The sequence below is a fragment of the Balaenoptera physalus genome (assembly GCF_965194825.1).
Source record: "Balaenoptera physalus genome assembly, chromosome: 2".
Lineage (NCBI taxonomy): Eukaryota > Metazoa > Chordata > Mammalia > Artiodactyla > Balaenopteridae > Balaenoptera > Balaenoptera physalus.
Window position 1 is genome coordinate 86,798,505 of NC_138883.1, and position 24,361 is coordinate 86,822,865.

Below are 24,361 nucleotides of genomic sequence, written 5' to 3' on the forward strand. Positions count from 1 at the left end.
TATCTATTTTACATTTGGTAGTATATATAAGTCCATGCCACTCTCTCACTTCGTCCCAGCTTACCCTTCCACCTCCCCGTGTCCTCAAGTCCATTCTCTACGTCTGCGTCTTTATTCCTGTCCTGCCCCTAGGTTCTTCAGAACCATTTTTTTTTTTTTTTTAGATTCCATATATCTGTGTTAGCATACGGTATTCGTTTTTCTCTTTCTGACTTACTTCACCCTGTATGACAGTCTCTAGGTCCCTCCACCTCATTACAAATAATTCAATTTCGTTTCTTTTTATGGCTGAGTAATATTCCATTGTATATATGTGCCACATCTTCTTTATCCATTCATCTGTCAATGGACACTTAGGTTGCTTCCATGTCCTGGCTATTGTAAATAGAGCTGCGTGAACATTGTGGTACATGACTCTTTGAATTATGGTTTTCTTGCCCTATTCCTTTTGCACATTCTCTTCATCTGGAGGTTGCAGGGCTGGTCCTGGGTCTTTTAAAATTGACTCATTCTCTATGCCCAGTTATGATGGGTCCCAATGGATATGGATACAGATACTAAGGAAAGATTTTTGTTTCTATTTTACCACATTCTAATTTGTTTTTCAGCCTAGAACATAAAGATTCAGACAGGCATACTTGTAGTAACCCCATACAGGCAGCCAGAAAAAGCAGGTAAAGATTTATCTTTTCCTACCAGCAACAACTTAATCATAATTTGCATATATACATTTAAAAAAAAAAACACCTAGAGAACCACTGGGCATTTTATAGATAGAATTTTTATTAACATGGTATCCCTGAGAGGCAGATTAAGGTGTAAACACTGTTCTGCTTTACAGAAAGGGAAATGGAGGCAGGTTGACTTACACATAAGACATCTGGAACCAGAATTTGTATCTGTTGGTACCACACCAGTGCTTTTCCCACAAGACTATACATAGACATACTGAAGACAGTGAGCTCTCATTTTTTAAAAAACACTATAGCACACTTCCTAAACTATCTCAGATCCCGAGGCATTGCTTTAGACTCGTGTTTCTTGTATCTTCCTGTCTGCTTAGGCAACATAATTGAGACACCATCTCCCCTTAATTCGTAAGAGTTAGGAATTAGGAAATTCCCTCAGCACCAGAACCCTAATTAATCTTTCATCTACCATAGTAAGCTATGGATTTTGGAAAATTCTACCTCCCCACTTCTCACTCAGATCTCATTCCCATCCCAACTCATTCAGTGTGACTAATGATGCAGCTGCTTATCCCAGGCCTTGGCCATCACTCACGTTCTCCTTTCCTCTGAACTGCCCATTGAAGTATCTTCTTAAGATACTGGTTTCTGACCTTCGTCTCCCATAGGAGCTAGTCCCCTAAGACTGCTCATCCTTCTTCCCCAGCGCCAGTCAGCTGTTTCCTTGTCAGTAAGCACAGCACAGTACCTGATTTACTCTGGAGGATGGGAGCCTATCTCCTATCTGCCTGGCACTCCATGTTTTAGCTGAGGCAAGTCCCTCTCGGCCCGTATCTTGCTACCCCTCCAATTTTGTGCTACTCCAAGCTTTGTCTAACCTTCCTTACAGTCTGTCCTTTGCCCTCTGCTCCCTTGCTCCCCAGTTTTCCCATTTCTCACCCATTCAGCACTCAGTTTTGCAATGAGTTTTGGAAAGTTCATCCCACCTAGTAACCTTCCCTCTGAGCACTTCCTGCTTCATGAAGCCTTCCTGATTAAAGAGAAGAAAATACCTCTCAAATTTTTTCCAAACTCTAATGCATTAGACCTTAAGGTTTATGCATAGTGTTACTACCTAGCTTTCTAGATTTCTCTAAAACTGTTGCAGCTATACATGTGCACTATTTGTCCATGTCATTGTCATCTGTTTTAGGTTGTAAGGAAGAGGACAGGGTCTGTTTAACTTGTGCTGTACCCGCTCATCATACTGCTATGAACATGTGGGCAATTAATTCAATACTATTTGATCATAAAGATCAGAATTACACTTGCATTTGAAGAACTGCTTTTAAAAGTAGATGTATACAGTTGAATATGTGTGCATGTGTGTGTGTGTTAAGTATTGTCAACTCCACTGACCAAAGATAATCTGTGTTTAGAGTGTGTGGAATATGGACAATTCCCTCTTGGCAGTTCTAACTGCTTTCCCTATCACCGCATCCAACTGGCTTGCTCTTTAGGCTTCTGGACCACAAGGGACACATGAAATTCAGATGAGATGGACCAGGAAAAAAAAATCACACCAGACGCTGTAAATACAGTATTTTTCTATTCCAAAGCTTCTAGGGCTTGGAAGAAACTAAGAAATCCAGGGTTCACACCTCAATATTTATACGAGGTTTACATTGTTTCCCCATATAGCACACCTAGGTTCTTGACAAAATGACTTATAGGTCAGAACCAAATTGGACACTTAAACTCTCCTTCTTTAAGGTAAAGGAAGAGTGTGCATGACAAATATGTCATTCTGAGCACAGGTTTAAGTGAGCAGGCAAAGTCATTCTGTTTTGCATTTCCATTGCTATATAAAGAGCTACACCCATTCAATGAGAATTTTTACTACTTCTCCATGAAATGCTGCTGTGATGGGTTTTTCTAGTTGAAATGCAGTTTATAACAGGATGAGTAAAGAAGGATGTATGTCAAACTCATAGGATCTATTACTGTGTCCTCTCTATTAAGGGAACAACATAGGCACTGAGAGGGAAAGGTGTTACCGTCAATAAAGGCAAGGAGAGGGAATGAAATCTTCCTTTCATTCTTAAGATGCTTTGGGAATTTGACTCTAGATCCAGGAGAAACATAGAAACAAACAGTGGGGTAAATTCTAGAGTATTTCCTAAACTAGCCAGGCACAGATTAGGAGATGGATCTCACTATTGGAGGACTTTTCTAAACAATTTCAATACATGTAATGAGACTGTTTTCTTCATAGATCCTCAGGGGCTTACTTAGGGGCTGGCTGTGAGAGAAGTTTTTCTCGTGTGTGGATCTCTCGGTGCTTATTAAGAGCAGAGCTTTTACTGAAGCACTTGCCACAGTCATGACACCCATAGGGTTTCTCTCCTGTGTGGGTTCTGTGGTGTGCACGTAAGTCAGAACTCTTACTGAAACTCTTTCCACAGTCAGGACACACATGGGGTCTCTCTCCTGTGTGTATCCTTCGATGTGCACTAAAATGAGAACTGTTATTGAAGCTTTTTCCACACTCTTCACACTGATAGGGCTTTTCTCCTGTGTGGGTTCTCTGGTGAATGATAAGGCTTGAGCTCTGGTTGAAGCGTTTTCCACACTCACCACACTGATACGGTTTCTCTCCTGTGTGGATTCTTCTATGGGTGATGAAATTTGAACTGTCACGGAAGCTTTTCCCACAGTCAAGACATTTATAAGGTTTCTCTCCAGTGTGGATTCTCCGGTGTCTAATGAGGCGTGCACTCCGACTGAAGCTTTTCCCACAGTCAGCACATTTATACGGATTTTCTACTTGAGGGGATATCTGATGCACGAGATGGGAGTTTGGACCAAAGCTTTTGCCGTATCTGAGATATTTATAGGGTCTCTCCCCCAAGTAAGGTCTCTGATGACTTAGAACTTTACCTAAACTCCTCTCTGGGATTGTTGGTTTTCCTCTTCTCTCCCCTGGGGTCTTCTCCCACTGTCTTCCTGATCTACATTCACTCTCAGTGCCTTTACCTTGATTAAGATGCCGGGGAATTTTCCTCTCAGACCTTGCAAGTAACGTCCTGTGTAGTTGTACTTCCTCAGCAATATCCCGTTTTAGATTCTCTTCATTCTCAAATCCAGCCTCAAAACCTGACATAAGAATAGAATTTTAAAAGTTATCTGTTTTCTCAATTGTTATGTACCAGGGTAAAGCAAGTATCACATTAGATGATTAAATGTAAAAATTAGGGAGCTCTAGATCCCAAATAACTACCATCTGTTAAAATTCCGATGTTTTACTTCTCTGATGGAATCGATGCTCTGTGGAACACACTTAAAGAATGCTGATCTAAAGAACTTTTGGAAAAGAAAACTTATTTATCAAATGCCCAAGCACTGTGTTAGGTGCTTCACTGTGGTACTTCATTTACATCAACCTTATGAGGTAGGTCTTAACATACGAGCGAATTTACAGGGTTAAGTAACTTGCTCTAAGGTACTCAACTAATAAACAACATAGTCCAGATTCACATACATATATATGTGTGACTCCAAAATCAGAATAATTTTTCTCACAAGGAGGGAAGCCATAATGAAGTTTTGGGGTTCTTTTTCTTATACAGTAGCTGAGATTCAAAGGATCAGTTCCCTCAGAAATCTCAGACTTTTGCATAAGTGTGTCTGAAGAAAGAGGTTATCAGGTTTTCATATATGTGAATAAAGCAAGCATACAGCTGGTTTACAAGCTGAAACTAGAAGAAAAAACAAATGAGAAGGAACTTTAAAAATCAACTTCATCCATCTGTGGGTATATGACATGCTACTTGGGAAATGTAGGCTTTCAGATTCCCTGCTAGGTAAACTGCCTGGTAACCTAGCAGGTCACATGCAGATGATGGCTAATTTACAAAGTCTGCAGCCAACTCAGATTGATGCTGTAGTGTGAGGAGGCAAGTCAAGTGAATAGGGGATATAAACTAGCTGCTTTATAACAGACAGGAAACATGGAGAAGAGAGAATGTGGTCACAATAAGAATCCATGAGAGCTGGGTGTAGAGGCCACTTCTGGTTTTCAATCTCATGATTTTTCTCCTAAATCCCACTGCCTTCCCTTTGCTATTTGCTATTTCTACCTTAAGAAGTAAAAGGATCTTACCACTGGGGCTTTGAAATAAGACTGGAGCACGGGTCATAGCCTCGGGGGGTAACTCGGTATCCTCTTCATCATCTTCAGAATCTTCTTCTATGGCCTCATCTGCTTCCTCGGCTTGCTTCTCGGCTTCGGCCTCACTGGTCTCCTGGGTGGGACACAAGGCTGCCTCCTCTTCCCGGCCATCACTGGGCAGGGCAGCAGCCCGGGCACTCACCAAAGCATCCATCTCTTCAAAGAAGGGACAGGTCTCTGGTGCTTGGCCATTCTTGACCTTCCGATAGCTGGTGTGGAGGCTTTTAAACTTGGTCCGACACTGCTCTGGTGTCCTAAGGAAGCCATATTCCCATAACCGCTCAGCCACTGCTCCATACAACTGGCTGTTGCGGTGGCAGTTCTGGAGGGCTTCATAAAACTGAGTCTCACTAAGAATTGCAAGGTAGGTCTTTGTCTCTTCATAGCCCCAGTGTACACCTGCCACCAGAAGAGAAATTTCAGCACCACTTAATCCAGGGCTTTATAGTCTCAATTCCTCAGTCCTATCATCTGCATCATGAAAAATCACCTAAGCTCGGGCTCCTAGGTGAAAAAGTAAAAACACCTCATGTTTCCAAAATCAATACAAACTCTCAGGATGTTTTGCTTCTCTATAGCCTATATCAATTTCACAGAGACCTTTATTCCTACATTCTGTTCAAAAGAGGCCTTTCCACCTTACCACTGTAACAATCATTATGTACACTGAGGCAGGTGTACAGAATGCACTTCCCCATTCTTCCGGTAGTTCTGGAATTCTGATGCTAATTAGAAAATAACTGGTATGGGGAAGAAGACCCACAGTCAGTCACTGTCAGCCATGAGCCATCCCTAAATTCTCTGATCAATCTTTTTCTACCAGTCCTACTTCCTTATGAATTAAGTTTCCCATAGAATGACCCAAAATCCCAAGGAAGAGTCTCTTTCAGAATCACAATGCTGCTTAATCCAATCCCTTTTATGGCCCTTCTTCACTTGCCACAATCTCAAAAAAAGCCAGCCCAGCAATAGCAAAGACCTGAAGGGTACAAGATAAGAACCTGTAGTCATGCACCTTCTTACGAGGCGAAGGAGTGGCAGAGCCAGAAAGAGGAAGGAAGCAGAGCAGATAGCATCTCCTGGCCTGAACTCTGCTAATGCTGCAGGCCACCCCAACTTGGGCAGTACTTCTTCAGGATGACTACAGGCTCTGCTCCCTGAAGGGACCCAAGGGAGAGGGAAGGGAGAGTCTAAGAGCCTTCCTCCCACTTGAGAGCCAGCTGGAGATTACATTGCTTCCGTTACCCTCCACTCAATGCAAGTGAAGCAGCTAGCACATGTGCCATGTTTGTGATTTACCGAAATTTATTCCAGTGAAAAAACGGGAAAAAAATTTTTTTTTTTTTTTTAAATTTAGGCCATGCAGCATGCAGGATCTTAGTTCCCAGACCAGGGATAGAACCCGTGCTCCCTGCAGTGGAAGCTCGGAGTCCCAATCACTGGACCACCGGGGAAATCCCAAAAATTTTTTTAAAAAAGGAAAAGGAGGGGATTCCCTGGTGGTGCAATGGTTAAGAATCTGCCTGCCAATGCAGGGGACATGGGTTCGAGCCCTGGTCCGGGAAGATCCCACATGCCGTGGAGCAACTAAGCCCATGCGCCACAACTACTGAGCCTGCGTGCCACAACTACTGAAGCCCACGTGCCTAGAGCCTGTGCTCCATAACAAGAGAAGCCACCACAATGAGAAGCCAGCGCACCACAATGAAGAGTAGCCCCTGCTCGACACAACTAAAGAAAGCCCACGTGCAGCAACGAAGACCCAACGCAGCCAAAAATAAATAAATAAATAAATAAATTTATTTTAAAAAGGAAAAGAAAAAATTCAAGACAGAAGAAGACTAGAACAGAACAAAAGTAACAACACATATAATAAAACATGGAAGGGACACATAACTGTTCCCAGTGGAACTGCAACTCTGGAGTAGTCCTGCTGCTGTGCCACATTTTACAGTTGAGGACGCAAACTGTGAAATGGTCAGATAGCTGTGCGAGGTCACCCAGCTGATTAGTGGTCAGGGTTAGAAACGAAGTCTCCTGATTCATACTTCGTGCTCTTCCCATAGCAACATGGTTGTACAAAATTACATCAACAGAAATAAGTGATATTTTAAAATGGTTCCATATGCAAATAATATTTCAGCAGAGTGTTAAGCAAGGTTTCTTGCTGCAAGACTTCTTAGTCCTGTTAAAATGCCAACATGTGTTGCAGATCTCACACAGGAAACAAAATGTTTCCCCAACTTTGGGCAGTCCTTCACTATGCTCTTCTAAGTAAAAAGGAACACATAATAACCTTGAGTTTGGAGAAGTAAAGATAAAACACCGGTTCATATAAGATGCTCAACAAATATTAGTTCTCCTTAAAGATAATACAGTACCAAGTTTTTCTCAGCCTTCAGTGATTTTATAATCAGGAAAAAATATTTTAAGAAAGAAATGGAAGGAATGATACTCCTTTTCAGGAGTCTCTTGAATTTTCTGAGTGTATTTCTTTAAAATACCTAAAATTATTCTCTACTTACTATTAGCTCACTGATTTTCCCACAAAAGAGAATGAAATACACAAAGAACTGAGAAGTGCCTCTGTTCTCTAAGTGACAAAGCTGGCAGGTGACATTAAGCTTCCTGACTCCACATCCAGCCTCATAACTCCTCAGTCTAATCCTAAAACCCCAAGAAGAAAAGCTTACCACTTGGGCTTCGGAAAAGGACGGGTGTGGTGGAGTTGTCGGGGTCCTGGGGGGTGGCCTCCTGGCCCACTTCCTCACTGTCAGACTCTTCAGCCATGGCCTCTTCTCCCTCCTTGTGCTGCCAGTCCTGTTGCTCTGGCTCCTCAGTCTCAGCATCACTGCCCACCAGGCCAGAGTGAGAGGCTGCCTCCTCCAGGCCATTACTGGGCAGGGCAATGACCTGGGCACTCATCAGGGCTTCCATCTCTTCAAAGAAGGGGCAGGTCTCAGGTGGGTGGCCACTCTTGACTTTCCGATAGCTCTTCTGGAGACCTTTGAACTTGGTCCTACACTGCTCCAGGGTCCGGAGGAACCCATACTCCCGGAGCCGCTCAGCCACAGCCCCATACACTTGGCTGTTTCGATGACAGTTTCGGAGAGCCTCGTAAAACTCAGTTTGACTGAGAATTGCGAGGAGAGTTCTGGTCTCTTCATAGCCCCAGTGCACACCTGCCACCTTCTCATCCTCGAAGCCCCAGTGATCCTGTTCCACCCAGCTTCTTCTCTCTCTCCTGGATGGTAACAGATCAGCATGCATTCGTCTGTCTCCTGTGTGACTGCCTCTTGGGAGTTCCTTCTCCTTGGAGCCCAGATCTGGGATCCACGGCTCTCCTGGCTCCAACTTGGAGACCACACTGGATTTAGGAAATGGAAATCCTGCTTGCAGGGAAGCAAACAAAGGATATCATAGTTTGGACTGATCATAAAAAACATCTCTGAGTTCAGACCTGCCTTTTTTATCCAAGAGGCTTATAAAGAAAAGTATCTAAGAAAATGTTTCCAGAAAGTTCAATGGGTTGAAGAAAGTGGGGAAAAATACATGAAACCTCAAAAAATGAGAAATATTTTATTTTCCAGAGCAGGGTGACAAGAGAGGAAAACGTTCTGTTGTGTGTTCAGAGCAGATAATTCTGTTCCAAGTTGCTCCCTAGCTCTCCTAACCACTTGTAGGCAGGTCCTGCACTGCTGGAAACAGTCACCTCCTGCCTCCTACATAGCTGACCAACGTGGGGGTTAATCCAAGTACAGCTCGTAGCAGGCCCTCTGGATCCATGGTTCCTCCACATCTGCAGACTTACCCAACCACAGTACTGTAGTAATTACTATTGAAAAATATCCCATGTATAAGTGGACCCACACAGTTCAAACTCACGTTGTCCAAGGTTCAGCTGTAGTTCTCTACTTGGGACCAGAGAATTAAACTCAGAGTGATTTCAAGGGGGAGACTGTCTTCAACTCTTCCATTTCCTTCACACTGAGTCACGAAGTTCTAAAGGTTTTTCCCTTAGTATATCCTTTATTCCTACTGCCACCATCCAAGTCTAGACCCCTTACCTTCTCACACCTGGGTAACTGCAGCAGTCACTGTCCTACCTAACTCCAGGCTCTGGCTTCCTCAGCTCACATGCTATTTGTATTGCCAAACCTTAACCTGAGTGGTTACCAGGCATGGCCCGTTCAAAGCAGACTCCTCTCTCCAGAACACAGCACACGTTTATTCACCACTCTGTGCCTTTCCTTTAACTCCCTCCCTTCTATCGAAATTTAACCCATCAGTGCCCCCATGAAGCCTTCCCTACAGCCCTCCCTCGTCTCCCACTCTGCCAAACCCCTACTGTACTCACACAATTGAGTAACAAGTCATTGTTTGGCATTGTTTCAGTACAGTTCAGTTCAGCACATATTTATGTTCACTTTTGTGTTCTCAATCGTATTATAGGCTTTTTGAGGATAGGCACCTTTTCTCATTGCAGAGTACCCTGCAAGGTGTTGAGCACATGGTAGGTGTTCAAAACTGATTAATTCTGCAAGTCTGTGTGTGCAGTTGAGGGACTGCATCTGGATGACTAAACAGAGACCACTACCAGACTGGCTGAGAAGGCTAGCGTCTTGGATGATAAGATCAGAATTCAAAACAACCTCAACAAGTTAAAGAAGTGATCAAAGAAAAAAACACACAAAATGAGTTCTGCAGAGTACAAAGAAGAAAAACAAGTTCCACAAAATCAAGTTTAAGAATAAGAACTAGGCACAAAGACAATGGGGAAAGCTCTAAGAGACCGGGGAGTATCAAGTGAACGACAATCATTAGTTGAGTTATACGGAAAGAAAGTGTAGTGAAATTCTGAAGTAAAATTCTTACTCTGCCTCTACCTACCAGACCCTCACTGGAATAATATATATAATTTAATTCTCCACAATTAACATGCTATTTGGAGAACTTAAAGTTTCCAAGGGAGAGTAACAAAAACTTAGTAGGTCTGAAGAATGGAGCTTCTGGGGAAAAGCAGAAAGAAACAAATATAGTTTAATATGGAGAAAGAAAATGACCAAAAGGAAGATGTGCTTTCAAGTATAGAAAAGAATTTTTATCTAGAAAATACTGACGTAGTGTCATCATTACCAGGAGGAAAGAAACTCCAAGTTCTGGAAAAAGTAGGGAGCCATCCTCTGGCAGACTTATCAAAAGAGGAAATAGAAGAATTGCAGCAGAGAGCTAAACTATATGCCTTCAGGAGGTCCCCAACAACTGCATACTCTATTTCCACTCATTCCTGAAATCCCTTTCCCACTCACTACTCCCAACCCTACTTCCCAATTTAGAATGGCATCCTATCTTGCCATATAAATCTACTCCTCACCGCTCCTTTGAAAAGGTCTGAGCTTCTCCTTTGGGTTCATCTGCTCCTGTGGTCCCAGGTCTGGGTTTCTTGCCCTCTCTTTCTTGGGTACACCCCTGGGCTGGGGTTCCACTGACTCCTGCCGAACACTTAATAACTCTCGTGATGATTTCAGGGGTGTCATCTTCTCCAAGCGCACTTCCTGCCCCTTCACAGAGACTGTGACCTAGAAACAACCCCCATGAATTGTCACTGCAAGGTCATAATGAGGGGTATTCCCAGAGGAGATTATTTATTACCCCAAAAGAAATCATCCTTTTGGGACATGGCTAGGGTTGGGGCGGGGGGTAGTTAATAGTGAACAAGGGTCTTTCTTAGTCCATTACTGTTAGCTTAGAGCAGCTGGAACTACAAAAGAAAAAGATCAAAATAGTAAACCCGACTCCAGGCTAAAAAATAGCTCCCCTTTCTTCCCTATTAAGTAAAAAACTATGAAACTATGAATAACTCGTTATGATACCTAGCAAAGGTACACCCAGGTAGCATCTCCCGATAAGCTCTATCTGAAAAAGTTACCTGTTAAAGGACCAGAAGTATAAGCATCACCAAGGGAGACTGTGCCCCACTTTAAATCTGACTGTGCCTTAATTTGGCCTTTTATCCTGCCCCTGCCCAGTCACACACTTCTGAATACCCCCTCCCTGCTCACCGAACGTCCAGGTCTTCCAGGCTCTCTTTCTAAATCTTCCACCAGAGCCACTGCCTCCTCTCCACTTTCTGGACATTGCTTTTGTACCCATTTCTGGATCTCCCCAGGTAAGACGGTCAGGAACTGCTCTAGCACCAACAATTCTACAATCTGCTCCTTGGTGCGCACCTCCGGCCTTAGCCACCGACAGCAAAGTTCCCAGAGTTGGCTGAAAGCCTCCCGGGGCCCAGCTACCTCCTGGTAATGAAATCTCCTGAAGCGCTGTCGGAAGGTCTCAGAGTTAGTGCCATTCCCTCTCAGGGTGGGTTTGGCCATCGTTCACAGCAGAAAGCAGCTTCCCTCCACTTAAGGGTCTAGGTTCCAGGGCTTACACCCATCTTCTCATGTCCTTGGAGAATCACCTGCAGATGAGTCTCTCTCTGTAAGAAGAGTTTCCTCCTAGGGTAGAGAGAGATGGCACTATCAGAAGGAATATACTCATATGTCTAAAGTCTTGCCAGAGCTGGCCTGACTTTCCAGATGCTCCACGTAGCACCAACTTCAGGACAGCAAGCCAAAACTGAGCATGAAGGTGAGAGACCATTCAAAAGCTGCATTTCTGGGCACCTTCCAGGGCAGCCCGGGTAAGCAGCAAAGAATAGAAAGTACTGTCTGTTCCTCTTCCACCTCCCTCAAATCTGACCCACTGAGCTCCCCTGACCAGTGTAGCATAGTGTGTTCAAACCATATGGGAGCTCGAGAGGTTCTAAAGGCATGTCACCATCCTGCTGAAGGCAACTAGAAGCCTCTGTCCAGCGGGTCGCAGCTGATCTCCCCCAGTACCTCCGCCGTCCTTCCCCGGGCCCTCTCCGTCCGCCCCGCTCCCTCGGACTCCACCACTACCAATTCCCACCCCAAACAAAAATCAAGTACTGAATACTGGGTCTTTGTTCTCCCTCACAGCAGAAGTAACCGCTCAGTAAATAGCCGGGAACTAGTGACTGGAAACCTCGCGCATTGAGAGAAGTTGGTTTTGGCTCATGAAGCGAGGGCCGGGTGGGCTTGGAGAGAGTCCCACTGAGTTGGTGGAGAGTGGGAGTCCGAAGGGGCAGTAGTCATGGGTCTCCTGAGGACGAGCTCGGGTGCTGGCCAGGCGCTCCGAGGGCTGCAAGGTTCGCGGGTGCGGGGTTCCGGCCTCTTTGTCTTCTCTCCCTCCGGCCAGGTCACTCTCGAAAGCCGTCGTGAGCCCCTCCAGAGGCCTCCGACCGGGCTAAGCGCCCTGAGAACACCCTCCGACCCACTCCTGGGATATTCTCCCTCTCGGGCTGTCGCTCAACCCACTCGCATTTCTGACCGCTGGCTAGCCTCACCCGCTCGGGGTAGGGCTCCAGCCCGGGTTCTGCAGCCTCCCAGTCCAGCTCCCAAACCGGAAGTCCGAGCGGCCGACCAGGGGGCTGGAGGCGCATGCGCAAGGGAACCTCCCGCGACTCCTGCGGAGCACCCGCTGGAGCCAACGAGTGGGCCCAGCCGAGCGCGGCTCACTTCCGGGACGCGGCGCGCCGACCCCTTCCCGACTTCCCGTCAGCTCTCCTCAGCAGTAGTCTCGGCGGGTACAGTCAGGAGGAACTGCCCGTCCCGGGGTCCTGTGCGCGTGTAGAGGAGGGGGCGCTCGCCTCTTTGGTCGCCTGGTGAGGCTCTGGAGGAGGGTGCGACGGATATAGGGACTCGAGGTCCGCCGCGGGAATGATCCACGAACTGCTCTTGGCTCTGAGCGGGTATCCAGGGTCCATTTTCACCTGGAACAAGCGGAGTGGCCTGCAGGTACTGTCCGCCTCAGCGCGGGAACTAGCGAGAGCGGAACGGGTGGAGCAGGCTAGTGCCAAGGGGAGGAGTCTGAGGGACCGAGAAGGCGGGGCTTGCACGGGCCGAGGCGTGGGGGGCTTGTCCCTGGGCAGGTAACCGGAGGGCTCAGTAATTGTATGTGCTTTTAAACTGGGTTTTGAAAGCTAGTCCAAATACATAGTGCTTGACACACAATAAGGGTTCAGCCAGTTTTGTTGGATGAAAAAGTGAGAGTGTCTCCCTTATTACTCCTCGCCCGGGAAATTTCTGCACTAGGAGAATTTGGAGGGGTCCTTCATGTAACCAGGAATGTGTGAGGGGGAAGGGCTATGTGCTATATGCTTTATCTCATTTAATCTTCACAACCAACTATCTCCATTTCAGAGATTAAATCCCGGTGTCAGGGATCACGTAGCGATTAGCAAACTTGGTCTTGAGCCCAGTTTGTTGTTTTGTTTTGTTTTGTTTTTTTGTAGACTTTTTAATGATGGCCGTTGTGACTGGTGTAAGTGGTATCTCACTGTAGTTTTGCTTTGCATTTCTCTAATAAGTAGGGATGTTGAACATCTTTTCACATCTAAAGGATATTATAAAAATAATAGTGTCCTCTATGTATATATAGAGTTTATTGCTGTTATTACCATTGAAAATAATCTGCATTCGTTATTGGTGGTGGGATTGAAACAAAATACAAATCTGATATATTTTAAGATTTAGGAGTGATTTTAACCAGTTTACTTAGATTTAAAGTTGAGAAAACTGAGGCAAAGTGAAGTTAAGTTACTTGTGAAAGTCAAAGCTAGCAAGTGATGAAGCAGAAATTCAAATCCATGCCTTTGTTATTTTATTTCCTTATATTTTGACTGATGGGTTATTTAGATGTGTACTGTTTAATTTCCAAGTATTTGGAGGGGTTTTTCTAGATACCTTAATGATTTCTAATTTAATTGCATTATAGTCAGAGAACAAGCACTGTCAGATTTCAAATTTTCAAAATTTTGTTGAGCCTTATTTTTATCCTTGGTAATACTCCTTTTCTTGAGACCTACTTTGTCTGATAGTAACATAGCCAAGCCTGACAGAAAAACAGATTTTTATGTTTACTGTATGTTATGTCATTTTCCTTCCTTTTACTTTCAAACTATGTCTTTTTTTTTGTTTGTTTTGTTACTCACATCACTCTGTTATTGGTCAAATTAGTCATACAGTCAACTGGGTCATTCCATCATTGGATGACTTGAATAATATATATATTTTTTATACAGCAGGTTGTTATTAGTCATCAATTTTATACACATCAGTGTATACATGTCAATCGCAATCGCCCAATTCATCACACCACCACCCCCACCCCCCCGCCACTTTCCCCCCTTGGTGGCCATACATTTGTTTTCTACATCTGTGTCTCCATTTCTGCCCTGCAAGCCGGTTCATCTGTACCATTTTTCTAGCTTCCACATATATGTGCTAACATACGATATTTGTTTTTCTCTTTCTGACTTACTTCAGTCTGTATGACAGTCTCTAGATCCATCCATGTCTCAACAAATGACCCAATTTCGTTCCTTTTTATGGCTGAGTAATATTCCATTGTATGTATGTACCACATCTTCTTTATCCATTCGTCTGTTGATGGGCATTTAGGTTGCTTCCATGACCTGGCTATTGTAAATAGTGCTGCAATGAACACTGGGGTGCATGTGTCTTTTTGAATTATGGTTTTCTCTGGGCATATGCCCAGTAGTAGGATTGCTGGGTCATATGATAATTCTATTTTTAGTTCTTTAAGGAACCTCCATACTGTTCTCCATAGTGACTGTATCAATTTGCATTCCCACCAACAGTGCAAGAGGGTTCCCTTTTCTCCACACCCTCTCCAGCATTTGTTGTTTGTAGATTTTCTGATGATGCCCATTCTAACTGGTGTGAGGTGATACCTCATTGTAGTTTTGATTTGCATTTCTCTAGTAATTAGTGATGTTGAGCAGTTTTTCATGTGCTTCTTGGCCATCTGTATGTCTTTTTTGGAGAAATGTCTATTTAGGTCTTCTGCCCATTTTTGGATTGGGGTGTTTGTTTTCTTAATATTGAGCTGCATGAGCTGTTTATATATTTTGGAGATTAATCCTTTGTCCGTTGATTCATTTGCAAATATTTTCTCCCATTCTGAGGGTTGTCTTTTCATCTTGTTGATGGTTTCCTTTGCTGTGCAAAAGCTTTGAAGTTTCATTAGGTCCCATTTGTTTATTTTTGTTTTTATTTCCATTACTCTAGGAGATGGATCAAAAAAGATCTTGCTGTGATTTATGTCAAAGAGTGTTCTTCCTATGTTTTCCTCTAAGAGTTTTATAGTGTCCGGTCTTATATTTAGGTCTCGAATCCATTTTGAGTTTATTTTTGTGTATGGTGTTAGGGAGTGTTCTAATTTCATTCTTTTACATGTAGCTGTCCAGTTTTCCCAGCACCACTTATTGAAGAGACTGTCTTTTCTCCATTGTATATCCTTGCCTCCTTTGTCATAGATTAGTTGACCATAGGTGCGTGGGTTTATCTCTGGGCTTTCTATCTTGTTCCATTGATCTGTGTTTCTGTTTTTGTGCCAGTACCATATTGTCTTGATTACTGTAGCTTTATAGTGTAGTCTGAAGTCAGGGAGTCTGATTCCTCCAGCTCCGTTTTTATCCCTCAAGACTGCTTTGGCTGTTCGGGGTCTTTTGTGTCTCCATACAAATTTTAAGATTTTCTGTTCTGGTTCTGTAAAAAATGCCATTGGTAATTTGATAGGGATTGCATTGAATCTGTAGATTGCTTTGGGTAGTATAGTCATTTTCACAATATTGATTCTTCCAATCCAAGAACATGGTATATCTCTCCATCTGTTGGTGTCATCTTTAATTTCTTTCATCAGTGTCTTACAGTTTCCTGCATACAGGTCTTTTGTCTCCCTAGGTAGGTTTATTACTAGGTATTTTATTCTTTTTGTTGCAATGGTAAATGGGAGTGTTTCCTTAATTTCTCTTTCAGACTTTTCATCATTAGTGTATAGGAATGCAAGAGATTTCTGTGCATTAATTTTGTATCCTGCAACTTTACCAGATTCATTGATTAGCTCTAGTAGTTTTCTGGTGGCACCTTTAAGATTCTCTATGTATAGTATCATGTCATCTGCAAACAGGGACAGTTTTACTTCTTCTTTTCCAATTTGTATGCCTTTTATTTCTTTTTCTTCTCTGATTGCTGTGGCTAGGACTTCCATAACTATGTTGAATAATAGTGGTGAGAGTGGACATCCTTGTCTTCTTCCTGATCTTAGAGGAAATGCTTCCAGTTTTTCACCATTGAGAATGATGTTTGCTGTGGGTTTGTCGTATATGGCCTTTATTATGTTGAGGTAGGTTCCCTCTATGCCCACTTTCTGGAGAGTTTTTATCATAAATGGATGTTGAATTTTGTCAAAAGCTTTTTCTGCATCTATTGAGATGATCATATGGTTTTTCTTCTTCCATTTATTAATATGATGTATCACATTGATTGATTTGCATATATTGAAGAATCCTTGCATATCTGGGATAAATCCTACTTGATCATGGTGTATGATCCTTTTAATATGTTGTTGGATTCTGTTTGCTAGTATTTTGTTAAGGATTTTTGCATTTATATTCATCAGTGATATTGGTCTGTAATTTTCTTTTTGTGTAGTATCTTTGTCTGGTTTTGACATCAGGGTGGCCTCATAGAATGAGTTTGGGAGTGTTCCTTCCTCTGCAATATTTTGGAAGAGTTTGAGAAGGATGGGTGTTAGCTCTTCTCTAAATGTTTGATAGAATTCACCTGTGAAGCCATCTGGTCCTGGACTTTTGTTTGTTGGAAGATTTGTAATCACAGTTTCAATTTCATTACTTGTGATTGGTCTGTTCATATTTTCTATTTCTTCCTGGTTCAGTCGTGGAGGTTATACCTTTCTAAGAATTTGTCCATTTCTTCCAGGTTGTCCATTTTATTGGCATAGAGTTGCTTGTAGTAGTCTCTTAAGATGCTTTGTATTTCTGCGGTGTCTGTTGTAACTTCTCCTTTTTCATTTCTAATTTTATTGATTTGAGTCCTCTCCCTCTTTTTCTTGATCAGTCTGGCTAATGGTTTATCAATTTTGTTTATCTTCTCAAAGAATCAGCTTTTAGTTTTATTGATCTTTGCTATTGTTTTCTTTGTTTCTATTTCATTTATTTCTGCTCTGATCTTTATGATTTCTTTCCTTCTACTAACTTTGGGTTTTGTTTTTTCTTCTTTCTCTAGTTCCTTTAGGTGTAAGTTTAGATTGTTTATTTGAGATTTTTCTTGTTTCTTGAGGTAGGCTTGTATAGCTATAAACTTCCGTCTTAGAACTGTTTTTGCTGCATCCCATAGGTTTTGGATCGTCGTGTTTTCATTGTCATTTGTCTCTAGGTATTTTTTGATTTCCTCTTTGATTTCTTCAGTGATCTCTTGGTTATTTAGTAACGTATTGTTTAGCCTCCATGTGTTTGTGTTTTTTATGTTTTTTTCCCTGTAATTGATTTCTAATCTCATTGCGTTGTGGTCAGAAAAGATGCTTGATATGATTTCAGTTTTCTTAAATTTGCTGAGGCTTGATTTGTGACCCAAGATGTGATCTATCCTGGAGAATGTTCCGTGCGCACTTGAGAAGAAAGTGTAATCTGCTGTTTTTGGATGGAATGTCCTATACATATCAAATCTATCTGGTCTGTTGTGTCATTTAAAGCTTCTGTTTCCTTTTGAACCCAGTTTTGTCTGGCTCCAGTATCTGAACCACTCTTTTCTACTCCTGCTTCCAGTAGTATTATCTAATCATCTCCATAACTTAGTAACTTAGGTATTGTTGGCCCCAGTTTACAAATGAGCAAACTGAAGTTCAGAGAACTTTGTGGTGGCTAGTCTTGATAAGACAAGATTTGAATCTAGCTCTGTGGGATCACAAAGTCATGCCTGTTCCTATGAGAATTGGTAGTTTAGGCTGTAGAGGAACAGAAAATTTACATTCTTGGTCTATAAAACTTATAAATCAAACAGATTCTTTTTGTTATTATTTCTTTTCTCCTGTAAAACTAGCACAATGCCAGGAATGTAGGAGAAAAATATTCAGGAAGTAATTGTGTGTGCTAAGTAAAAAGAGATGAAAGAATATGGGAACAATAGCTGCCTTCCTTTTTTTCTTATAAAAAAGTCTCAATCAGATATTTTCCTCCTTAAGTTCTCAGCTTTAAAGTTACCTTCTCAGAAAAACCTTCTCTGACCACCTTTTAAAGTATACTCCTTATGCCATTATTTTCTATCACAGCAACTTGTTTATTTCCCTTATAGGACATCACAATTCATATTATTTATTGTTGTTACCTATGTTTAGTCTTTCTCTCACATAGTTGCCCATGGGGGCTAAGACCACAGTGGTCTTCTTCATAGATGTACCAGGAGCCCCTAGTACAGTTTCTGCCACATAGTACATATTAAGATATTTGTGAAAGAAAAAATTTGCACCAAAATCAGCAAATATTGCATACTTTCTGCAGAACAGTGTTTTTCACATTTCGATAAAGGGAAAAATTGTCATGAATGCCCAGTGTTGATAAAAATAATTTTATTGTAATATTGAATACGTATACACATTAAGCTAAGTATAAACTCAAGCATATTGCTCTTAAACAACTGTAAAACCAATTATTTTTACAAAGTAAATAAAACTACCAAACTGATAAATTCAAATTGACATTAATCTAATGCAGCTTCTCAGCATTGGCACTACTGACATTTTGGACTGGATAATTCTTTGCTGTGGGGGCCGTTCTGTGCATTGTAGGATGTTTAGCAGCATCCATGACCTCTACTTGCTAGGTGCCAGTGGTATCCCCTGAGGTGTGGCAACCAAAAATATCTCCAGACATTACCATGTCCCTTGCGGGCAAAATTGCCCCCACTGAGAACCACTGATCTAATGTAATATATACTATTGTTTTGCTAAAACTAAATTGTCAGCATTGAGTTTAATGGTAGAATGACTTTTCTGCAGATCTGGCTCTCTGTTTTCTATTTTGACTTCAGTAACTCTTATGAAGAGAGTGCCTGTTCATATAAGTAGGTTGTACCAAATGGTACCAATAACTTTAAGGTATCGTTTGTTGTTTCAGAGTAACCAGACCTGGAACTTTTCTAAAACTCTGCCAACAAACACTGCTCAAATGCCAATTTTAATAGGAGTATCACTTAATAACTGAGTAGAGCTGTCCTAATAAGAAAAAATTGCTGACATGTATTGAGCACTTGCTATGTGCTTGGCATATGTGATTTACATGTATTAATTTATTTAATCCTCACAATTATCATCTTTATAGGTATGAAAACTGAGGCACAGAGGGGTATTGCTTGCCTAAGATTTCAAGCAAGTAAGAGGCAACTCAGGGATTCAAACCCAGGCAATCTGGCTCCAGAGACCAGGTTCTTAAGGACTATGTCATGCTACCTCTTAAGTTGTTAACTTGAAGATATGGTTAGCATTGTGTCATTAAAATCTACATTAAATGGATTCCTAATCAAATTATTGTGGAATCAGTAACAGAAAAATTCTTCTTTGCCTATTTATTACTACAGTTACTGTCACATAAAGATGGCTTCCACAAAATACAATACAATATGAATGTGAAATATTCTGAGTTCCTTGGGAGTAGTAAATATGTCTGATTTTGTTCGCTATTTAATCTTGGAATGTTAGCACAGTGCCTGGGATAAGTACGTGGTCACTAAAAGTTGGTTGACTCTCCAAAGAAGATATACAATGGCCAATAAACAAATGAAAAGATGATCAATATCACTAATCATTAGGGAAATGCAAATCAAAAGCACAATGAGATATCATTTTATACCCTTTAGGATGGTTATTACCAAAAAAACAGAAAATAACAAGTGTTGGTGAGGTTGTAGAGAAATTAAAACCCTTGTGCATTGCTGGTGGAAATGTAAAATGGTGCAGTCCCTGTGGAAAACGATATGGTGACTCCTCCAAAAATTAAACACAGAATTACCAAATGATCCAGCAGTTTTATTCCTGGGTATATACCCAAAAGAAGAGAAAGCAGGGACTCAAATAGATACTTGTACACCCATGTTCATAGCAGCATTATTCACAATAGCCAAAAGGCAGAAGCAACTCAGATGTCCATAGACAAATGAAGTGAATAAACAAAATGCGGCATGTACATACAATGGAATATTATTCAGCCTTAGAAAGGAAAGAAATTCTAACATGTGCTACAACATGGATGAACCTTGAAGACACTATGCTAAGTGAAATAAGCCAGTCACAAAAGGATAAATATTGTAGAGTAGTCAAATTCATAGAGACAGAAATTAGAAGGGTACTTGCCAGGGTGTGTGGGGGAAGGAACAATGGGGAGTCATCGTTCAAGAGGTACAGAGTTTTAGTTTGGGAAGATGAAAAAGTTCTGGAGATGGATGGTGGTGATGGTTGCACAACAAAGTGAATGCACTTAATGCCACTAAACTGTACACTTGATAATGGCTAAAATGGTAACTTTTATGTATATTTTGCTATGATTTTTTTCTTAGTTGATTGAATGAATACATTCTCCCACTACTATTTTTCTGCTTGAACTGCTGTGAAATCTTTACATACCATACTAGGCTATCATTTGATTTAATGATAAAGTGATTTAAATTAAAAATACAAATGAAAATATGGACACTAAATTATATGTCCAGTTATAAGGTGCTTTTACAGATTATAATATGCTACGTTAATTTTACATTTTTATCAAAATGAAAACAAAATTTAAATTTTCGTAGAGAATTTGTAAATCCTAAGAATATGTCTGAGAAACCTCTGGAATCTGCAGAACCAAGAGTCAGCAATATTGCTCAAGAGACTTTGTTGCAACCAGATCAAAAACCCCATATATCCTTATAGATCATCCCAGGAAGATTCCATAAGGAATAGGTTATATACTTAGCCATGAAAAAGAATGAAATCTTGCCATTTGCGACAACATGGATGGGCCTGGAGAATATTACGCTTAGTGAAATAAGTCAGACAGAGAAAGACAGATACTTTATGATTTCACTTATATGTGGAATTTAGAAAACAAAACAAACAGACAAACATATCAAGACAGAAACAGATGCATAGATACAGAGAACAAATGGTGGTCGCCAGAAGGGAGAGGGATGGGGGAGGGATGAAATAGGTGAAGGGTATTAAGAGGTACACATTACCAGTTACAAAATAAACAAGTCACGGGCATGTAATGTACAGCACAGGAATATATAGTCAGTCTTTTTTTTTTATAAATTTATTTATTTATTTATTTTGGGCTGCGTTGGGTCATTGCTGATGCGCGTGGTCTCAGTAGTTGTGGCTCGCGGGCTCTAGAGCGCAGGCTCAGTAGTTGTGGCACACGGGCTTAGTTGCTCCGCGGCATGTGGGATCTTCCCGGACCAGGGATAGAACCTGTGTCCCCTGCATTGACAGGCAGATTCTTAACCACTGCGCCACCAGGGAAGCCCCTAGTCAGTCTTTTATAATAACTTAGTATGGTGTGTAATCTGTAAAAATACTGAATCACTATGTTGTATACCTGAAACCAATATAATATTTATACTTCAGTTAAAAAAAAAAGCAGGTAGTAGTGGCTGCCTCTGCGGAGGTTGACTTAATGTATACCATTTTGTACTGTTTAAATTCTTTACCATGAATTACTGCCTATTTCAATAAATAACTAATTAAGTTGGGACTGGGGAACAACGTCTTTGTAGTGATTTGGAAATACTTTTGTTATCTAGAACTTACCAGTCTTAAATAGCCATCTTGCAAAGGGAGACAATCGTTCTAGTGAGCAGTGAGTAGCGGGCATCAGCGTTTTTAGCATTATTCCTCTCCTGCAGGTGTCACAGGACTTCCCATTTCTCCATCCCAGTGAAACCAGTGTCCTGAATCGACTCTGCCGGCTGGGCACAGACTACATTCGTTTCATCGAGTTCACTGAACAGTACACGGGCCATGTGCAGCAGCAGGTAGGTTCCTGTTCTCAGGGAAGGCACACCTCCCCAGGGCTGGAGCTATGTCAAGCTTTCAATGAATCCATTGGTAATTCATGTGATGTAAGTGTCAAGAAGTTATGAATTTCTCATCACTGGAATTATTCAAGTGAAGGCAAGGTGACTGTACCTCAGACAAGGGGAAAATATACATGGGGACCAATTTAGGCAGATGGATGTAAGAGAAAGTATGCTTTGCCCAAGTTTTAAGAGACCTGAATTAAATCAGTTTGAGCTGGACCAGAGTTCCAGTCCCAGAGGTGAAAACACAAAGCATTATTTCAAATTCCTTTGCCACTCTGCTTCTAACTACCGTAGTCACATTGAGGCAGGCAACTAAAATCTTCAGGCTTCCTTTTTCTTATTTGTAAATAAGAGTTAAACTGGAGAAGGTTCTTGGCATGTGGTAAGACTTAATAAATATTATTGATTAATATAAATTAATTGGAAGTCAGTGCTTTATAGTGTAGAGACCAAAGATCTGTTTTCCTGTCCATCACTTATTGGCCATAGACTGCTTAGCAGTAACCTGAGGCTCAGTTTCCTTACCTATAAAATGGGGATAGATAGTACCTATCTAATAGGGTTGTGGGGATTAAACAAGGTAATTCATGCAAAGTGCCTGGCATATGGTAGACACTCAAATTTTTTTTTTAAGAGAAATTTTAAAGTTCTCTTTTACCTTTAACAGTCTGCAATTCTGTCAGTGGTAAGTAAGAAGATTGCTGCATTGTGTGACTCTGATTCAATGATGACTATTTCCCAGTGGAAAGAATGATTCTGGTCGAAGAGAAAGGCAAAGACTTCTAGAAAGGAAAAGGAAGGATGGTTTTCTGAAACAATGCAGTCAGTACCACCTGGCCCCTGTTATATAAACTGGTTGTCAGGCCCTTGGTGGTAATCTATAGGACAAAGGAGTCAGAGAATAATGCCTTATATTTTCATCTCTGGGACAGGGATTCTGATTCAAACAGATTTTGTTGTAGAGAAAAGAATTTAAAATCTAATCAATGCCAGGGACTTCCCTGGTGGTGCAGTGGTTAAGAATCCGCCTGCCAAGGCAGGGGACACGGGTTCGAGCCCTGGTCCAGGAAGATCCCACATGCTGCGGAGCCCATGAGCCACAACTACTAAGCCTGTGCTCTAGAGCCCATGAGCCGCAACTACTGAGCCCACGTGCCACAACTACTGAAGCCCACGTGCCTAGAGCCCATGCTCCACAGCAAGAGAAGCCACCGCAATGAGAAGCCCGTGCACTGCAACAAAGAGTAGCCCCCGCTCGCCGCAACTAGAGAAAGCCCGCGTGCAGCAACGAAGACCCAACGCAGCCAAAAATAAATAAATAAATTTATATTAAAAAAACCCTAATCAATGCCAGTTTGCTATGAAGTCATAATAATGAGAACACAATGATCAAAGTTGGAACCTGTATACATATTAATATAGATGAAAAGGGCTCTTTCAGTGTTTGTATATAATACTTTAAAAAAACCAAACCTGTCCTATATTCGTGTGACTATGTGGATCTTATATGTGAATTCCTACTTTCCCAAATTCTAAAGATATTTGTAGTACCTCTTTTTTTTTGAAAAGTAAAAGCAGTCTCATTTTTTCTTTCATTTTGTGATAAATGAAGACATTCAGTTCTCTGGAATGACATGACCAAAACAAAATCACCTGGTTGTAAGCCAATCTGGTCTGTTGCCTGTGCTGTTCTTATTATAGCTGGGAACATTTATCTCCAGGAACTACTAGTATCCTTTGCAGCATCCTCTGGCTATAGTGTGCCTTATAACCTCTGAGCCCAAGCTTCCTACCACATTTGTTGCTGAATTCTGCTATGGTATCTACCACCACCAGAGCCTGACCATGCAAATCAGTACATAGCCAGAAAGGCTAGTCATCGTGGCCTCTAGTCAACTATTAACTGCAATTCCCCCGTGTAGAAGAAGAATGCTTTTACAAAAAAACTGCAGCTTTCTTGAAAGACAAACCATATTTGTTAATAGCCTCTTGGTGAGTGTCTTCTAACTCCCCACGTTGGCTATCAGGTTCGTGTTTTTGATGAATTGCCATCTAGGCAGGAGAAGGGTTGTTAGAAGGAGGACTGAGTTCATTTTATTTATTCAGTAAATAGTTACCATCTGTTCAAAGAACTGTGCTAGGAAATGAAATGCAAAGATGAACAAAATATGGGCCCTTGCTTCATGAAGCTCTTGGTCTAGTGAGGGGACAGATAAACAAAAGTTCAGTTCCAGCACTAAACAGGGATGCTATGAAAGCAACAAAGGGGAGCTATTAATTCCCTAGGGAGAGTTAGAAAGGGCTTTGCAGGGAAGAGTTGCTGGAGTTGGGTCCTGCAGGAAGAGTAGGTATTTGTCACAAACATGAGCACATAGTTATAAGCAGACCACACTCATTCACAGGGGTGAGAGATAGAAACAAGGCACATTCAGGGAACTGCTGAGTAATTTGTAAAT

At 41.7% G+C, this 24,361-nt stretch overlaps 2 protein-coding genes across 3 annotated transcripts in view; one reads left to right on the top strand and one right to left on the bottom strand.

Annotated features, from left to right (window-relative positions):
• Window positions 1–763: 763 nt before the first annotated feature.
• Window positions 764–11,325, bottom strand: ZSCAN29 (zinc finger and SCAN domain containing 29). 2 transcript variants are annotated; one of them, XM_082450086.1, is made up of 5 exons: window positions 11,196–11,325; window positions 10,274–10,478; window positions 7,593–8,288; window positions 4,831–5,298; window positions 764–3,824 (listed from the first exon to the last, which is right to left on the bottom strand). In XM_082450086.1, exons 1-5 carry the CDS (start codon window positions 11,274–11,276, stop codon window positions 2,956–2,958), a joined length of 2,319 nt encoding a protein of 772 aa, XP_082306212.1. In that variant the 5' UTR covers window positions 11,277–11,325; the 3' UTR covers window positions 764–2,955. The 2 variants fall into 2 exon arrangements, with proteins under 2 accessions (XP_082306212.1, XP_082306211.1); XM_082450085.1 differs by having other exon boundaries at window positions 10,962–11,281.
• Window positions 11,326–12,622: 1,297 nt separating this feature from the next.
• The window catches only part of TUBGCP4 (tubulin gamma complex component 4), a 47,217-nt gene continuing 35,478 nt past the window's right edge, over window positions 12,623–24,361 (top strand). Inside the window, exons 1-2 of the mRNA XM_082450093.1 lie at window positions 12,623–12,761; window positions 21,729–21,857. Coding sequence (XP_082306219.1) covers window positions 12,684–12,761; window positions 21,729–21,857 — 207 coding nt within the window. The 5' untranslated portion in view covers window positions 12,623–12,683. The remainder of the gene's footprint in view (window positions 12,762–21,728; window positions 21,858–24,361) is intronic.

What these genes read in the sequence shown, in the direction of transcription:
- ZSCAN29 (XM_082450085.1), bottom strand. Translation starts at nt 11,276, where the DNA reads ATGGCCAAACCCACCCTGAGAGGGAATGGCACTAACTCTGAGACCTTC. An exon ending in CTGGAAGACCTGGACGTTCG is followed by an intron (nt 10,479 to 10,961) that starts GTGAGCAGGGAG and finishes GGTTGTTTCTAG; the next exon opens with GTCACAGTCTCTGTGAAGGG. An exon ending in CTTATTTCAAAGCCCCAGTG is followed by an intron (nt 3,825 to 4,830) that starts GTAAGATCCTTT and finishes TTCTTATGTCAG; the next exon opens with GTTTTGAGGCTGGATTTGAG.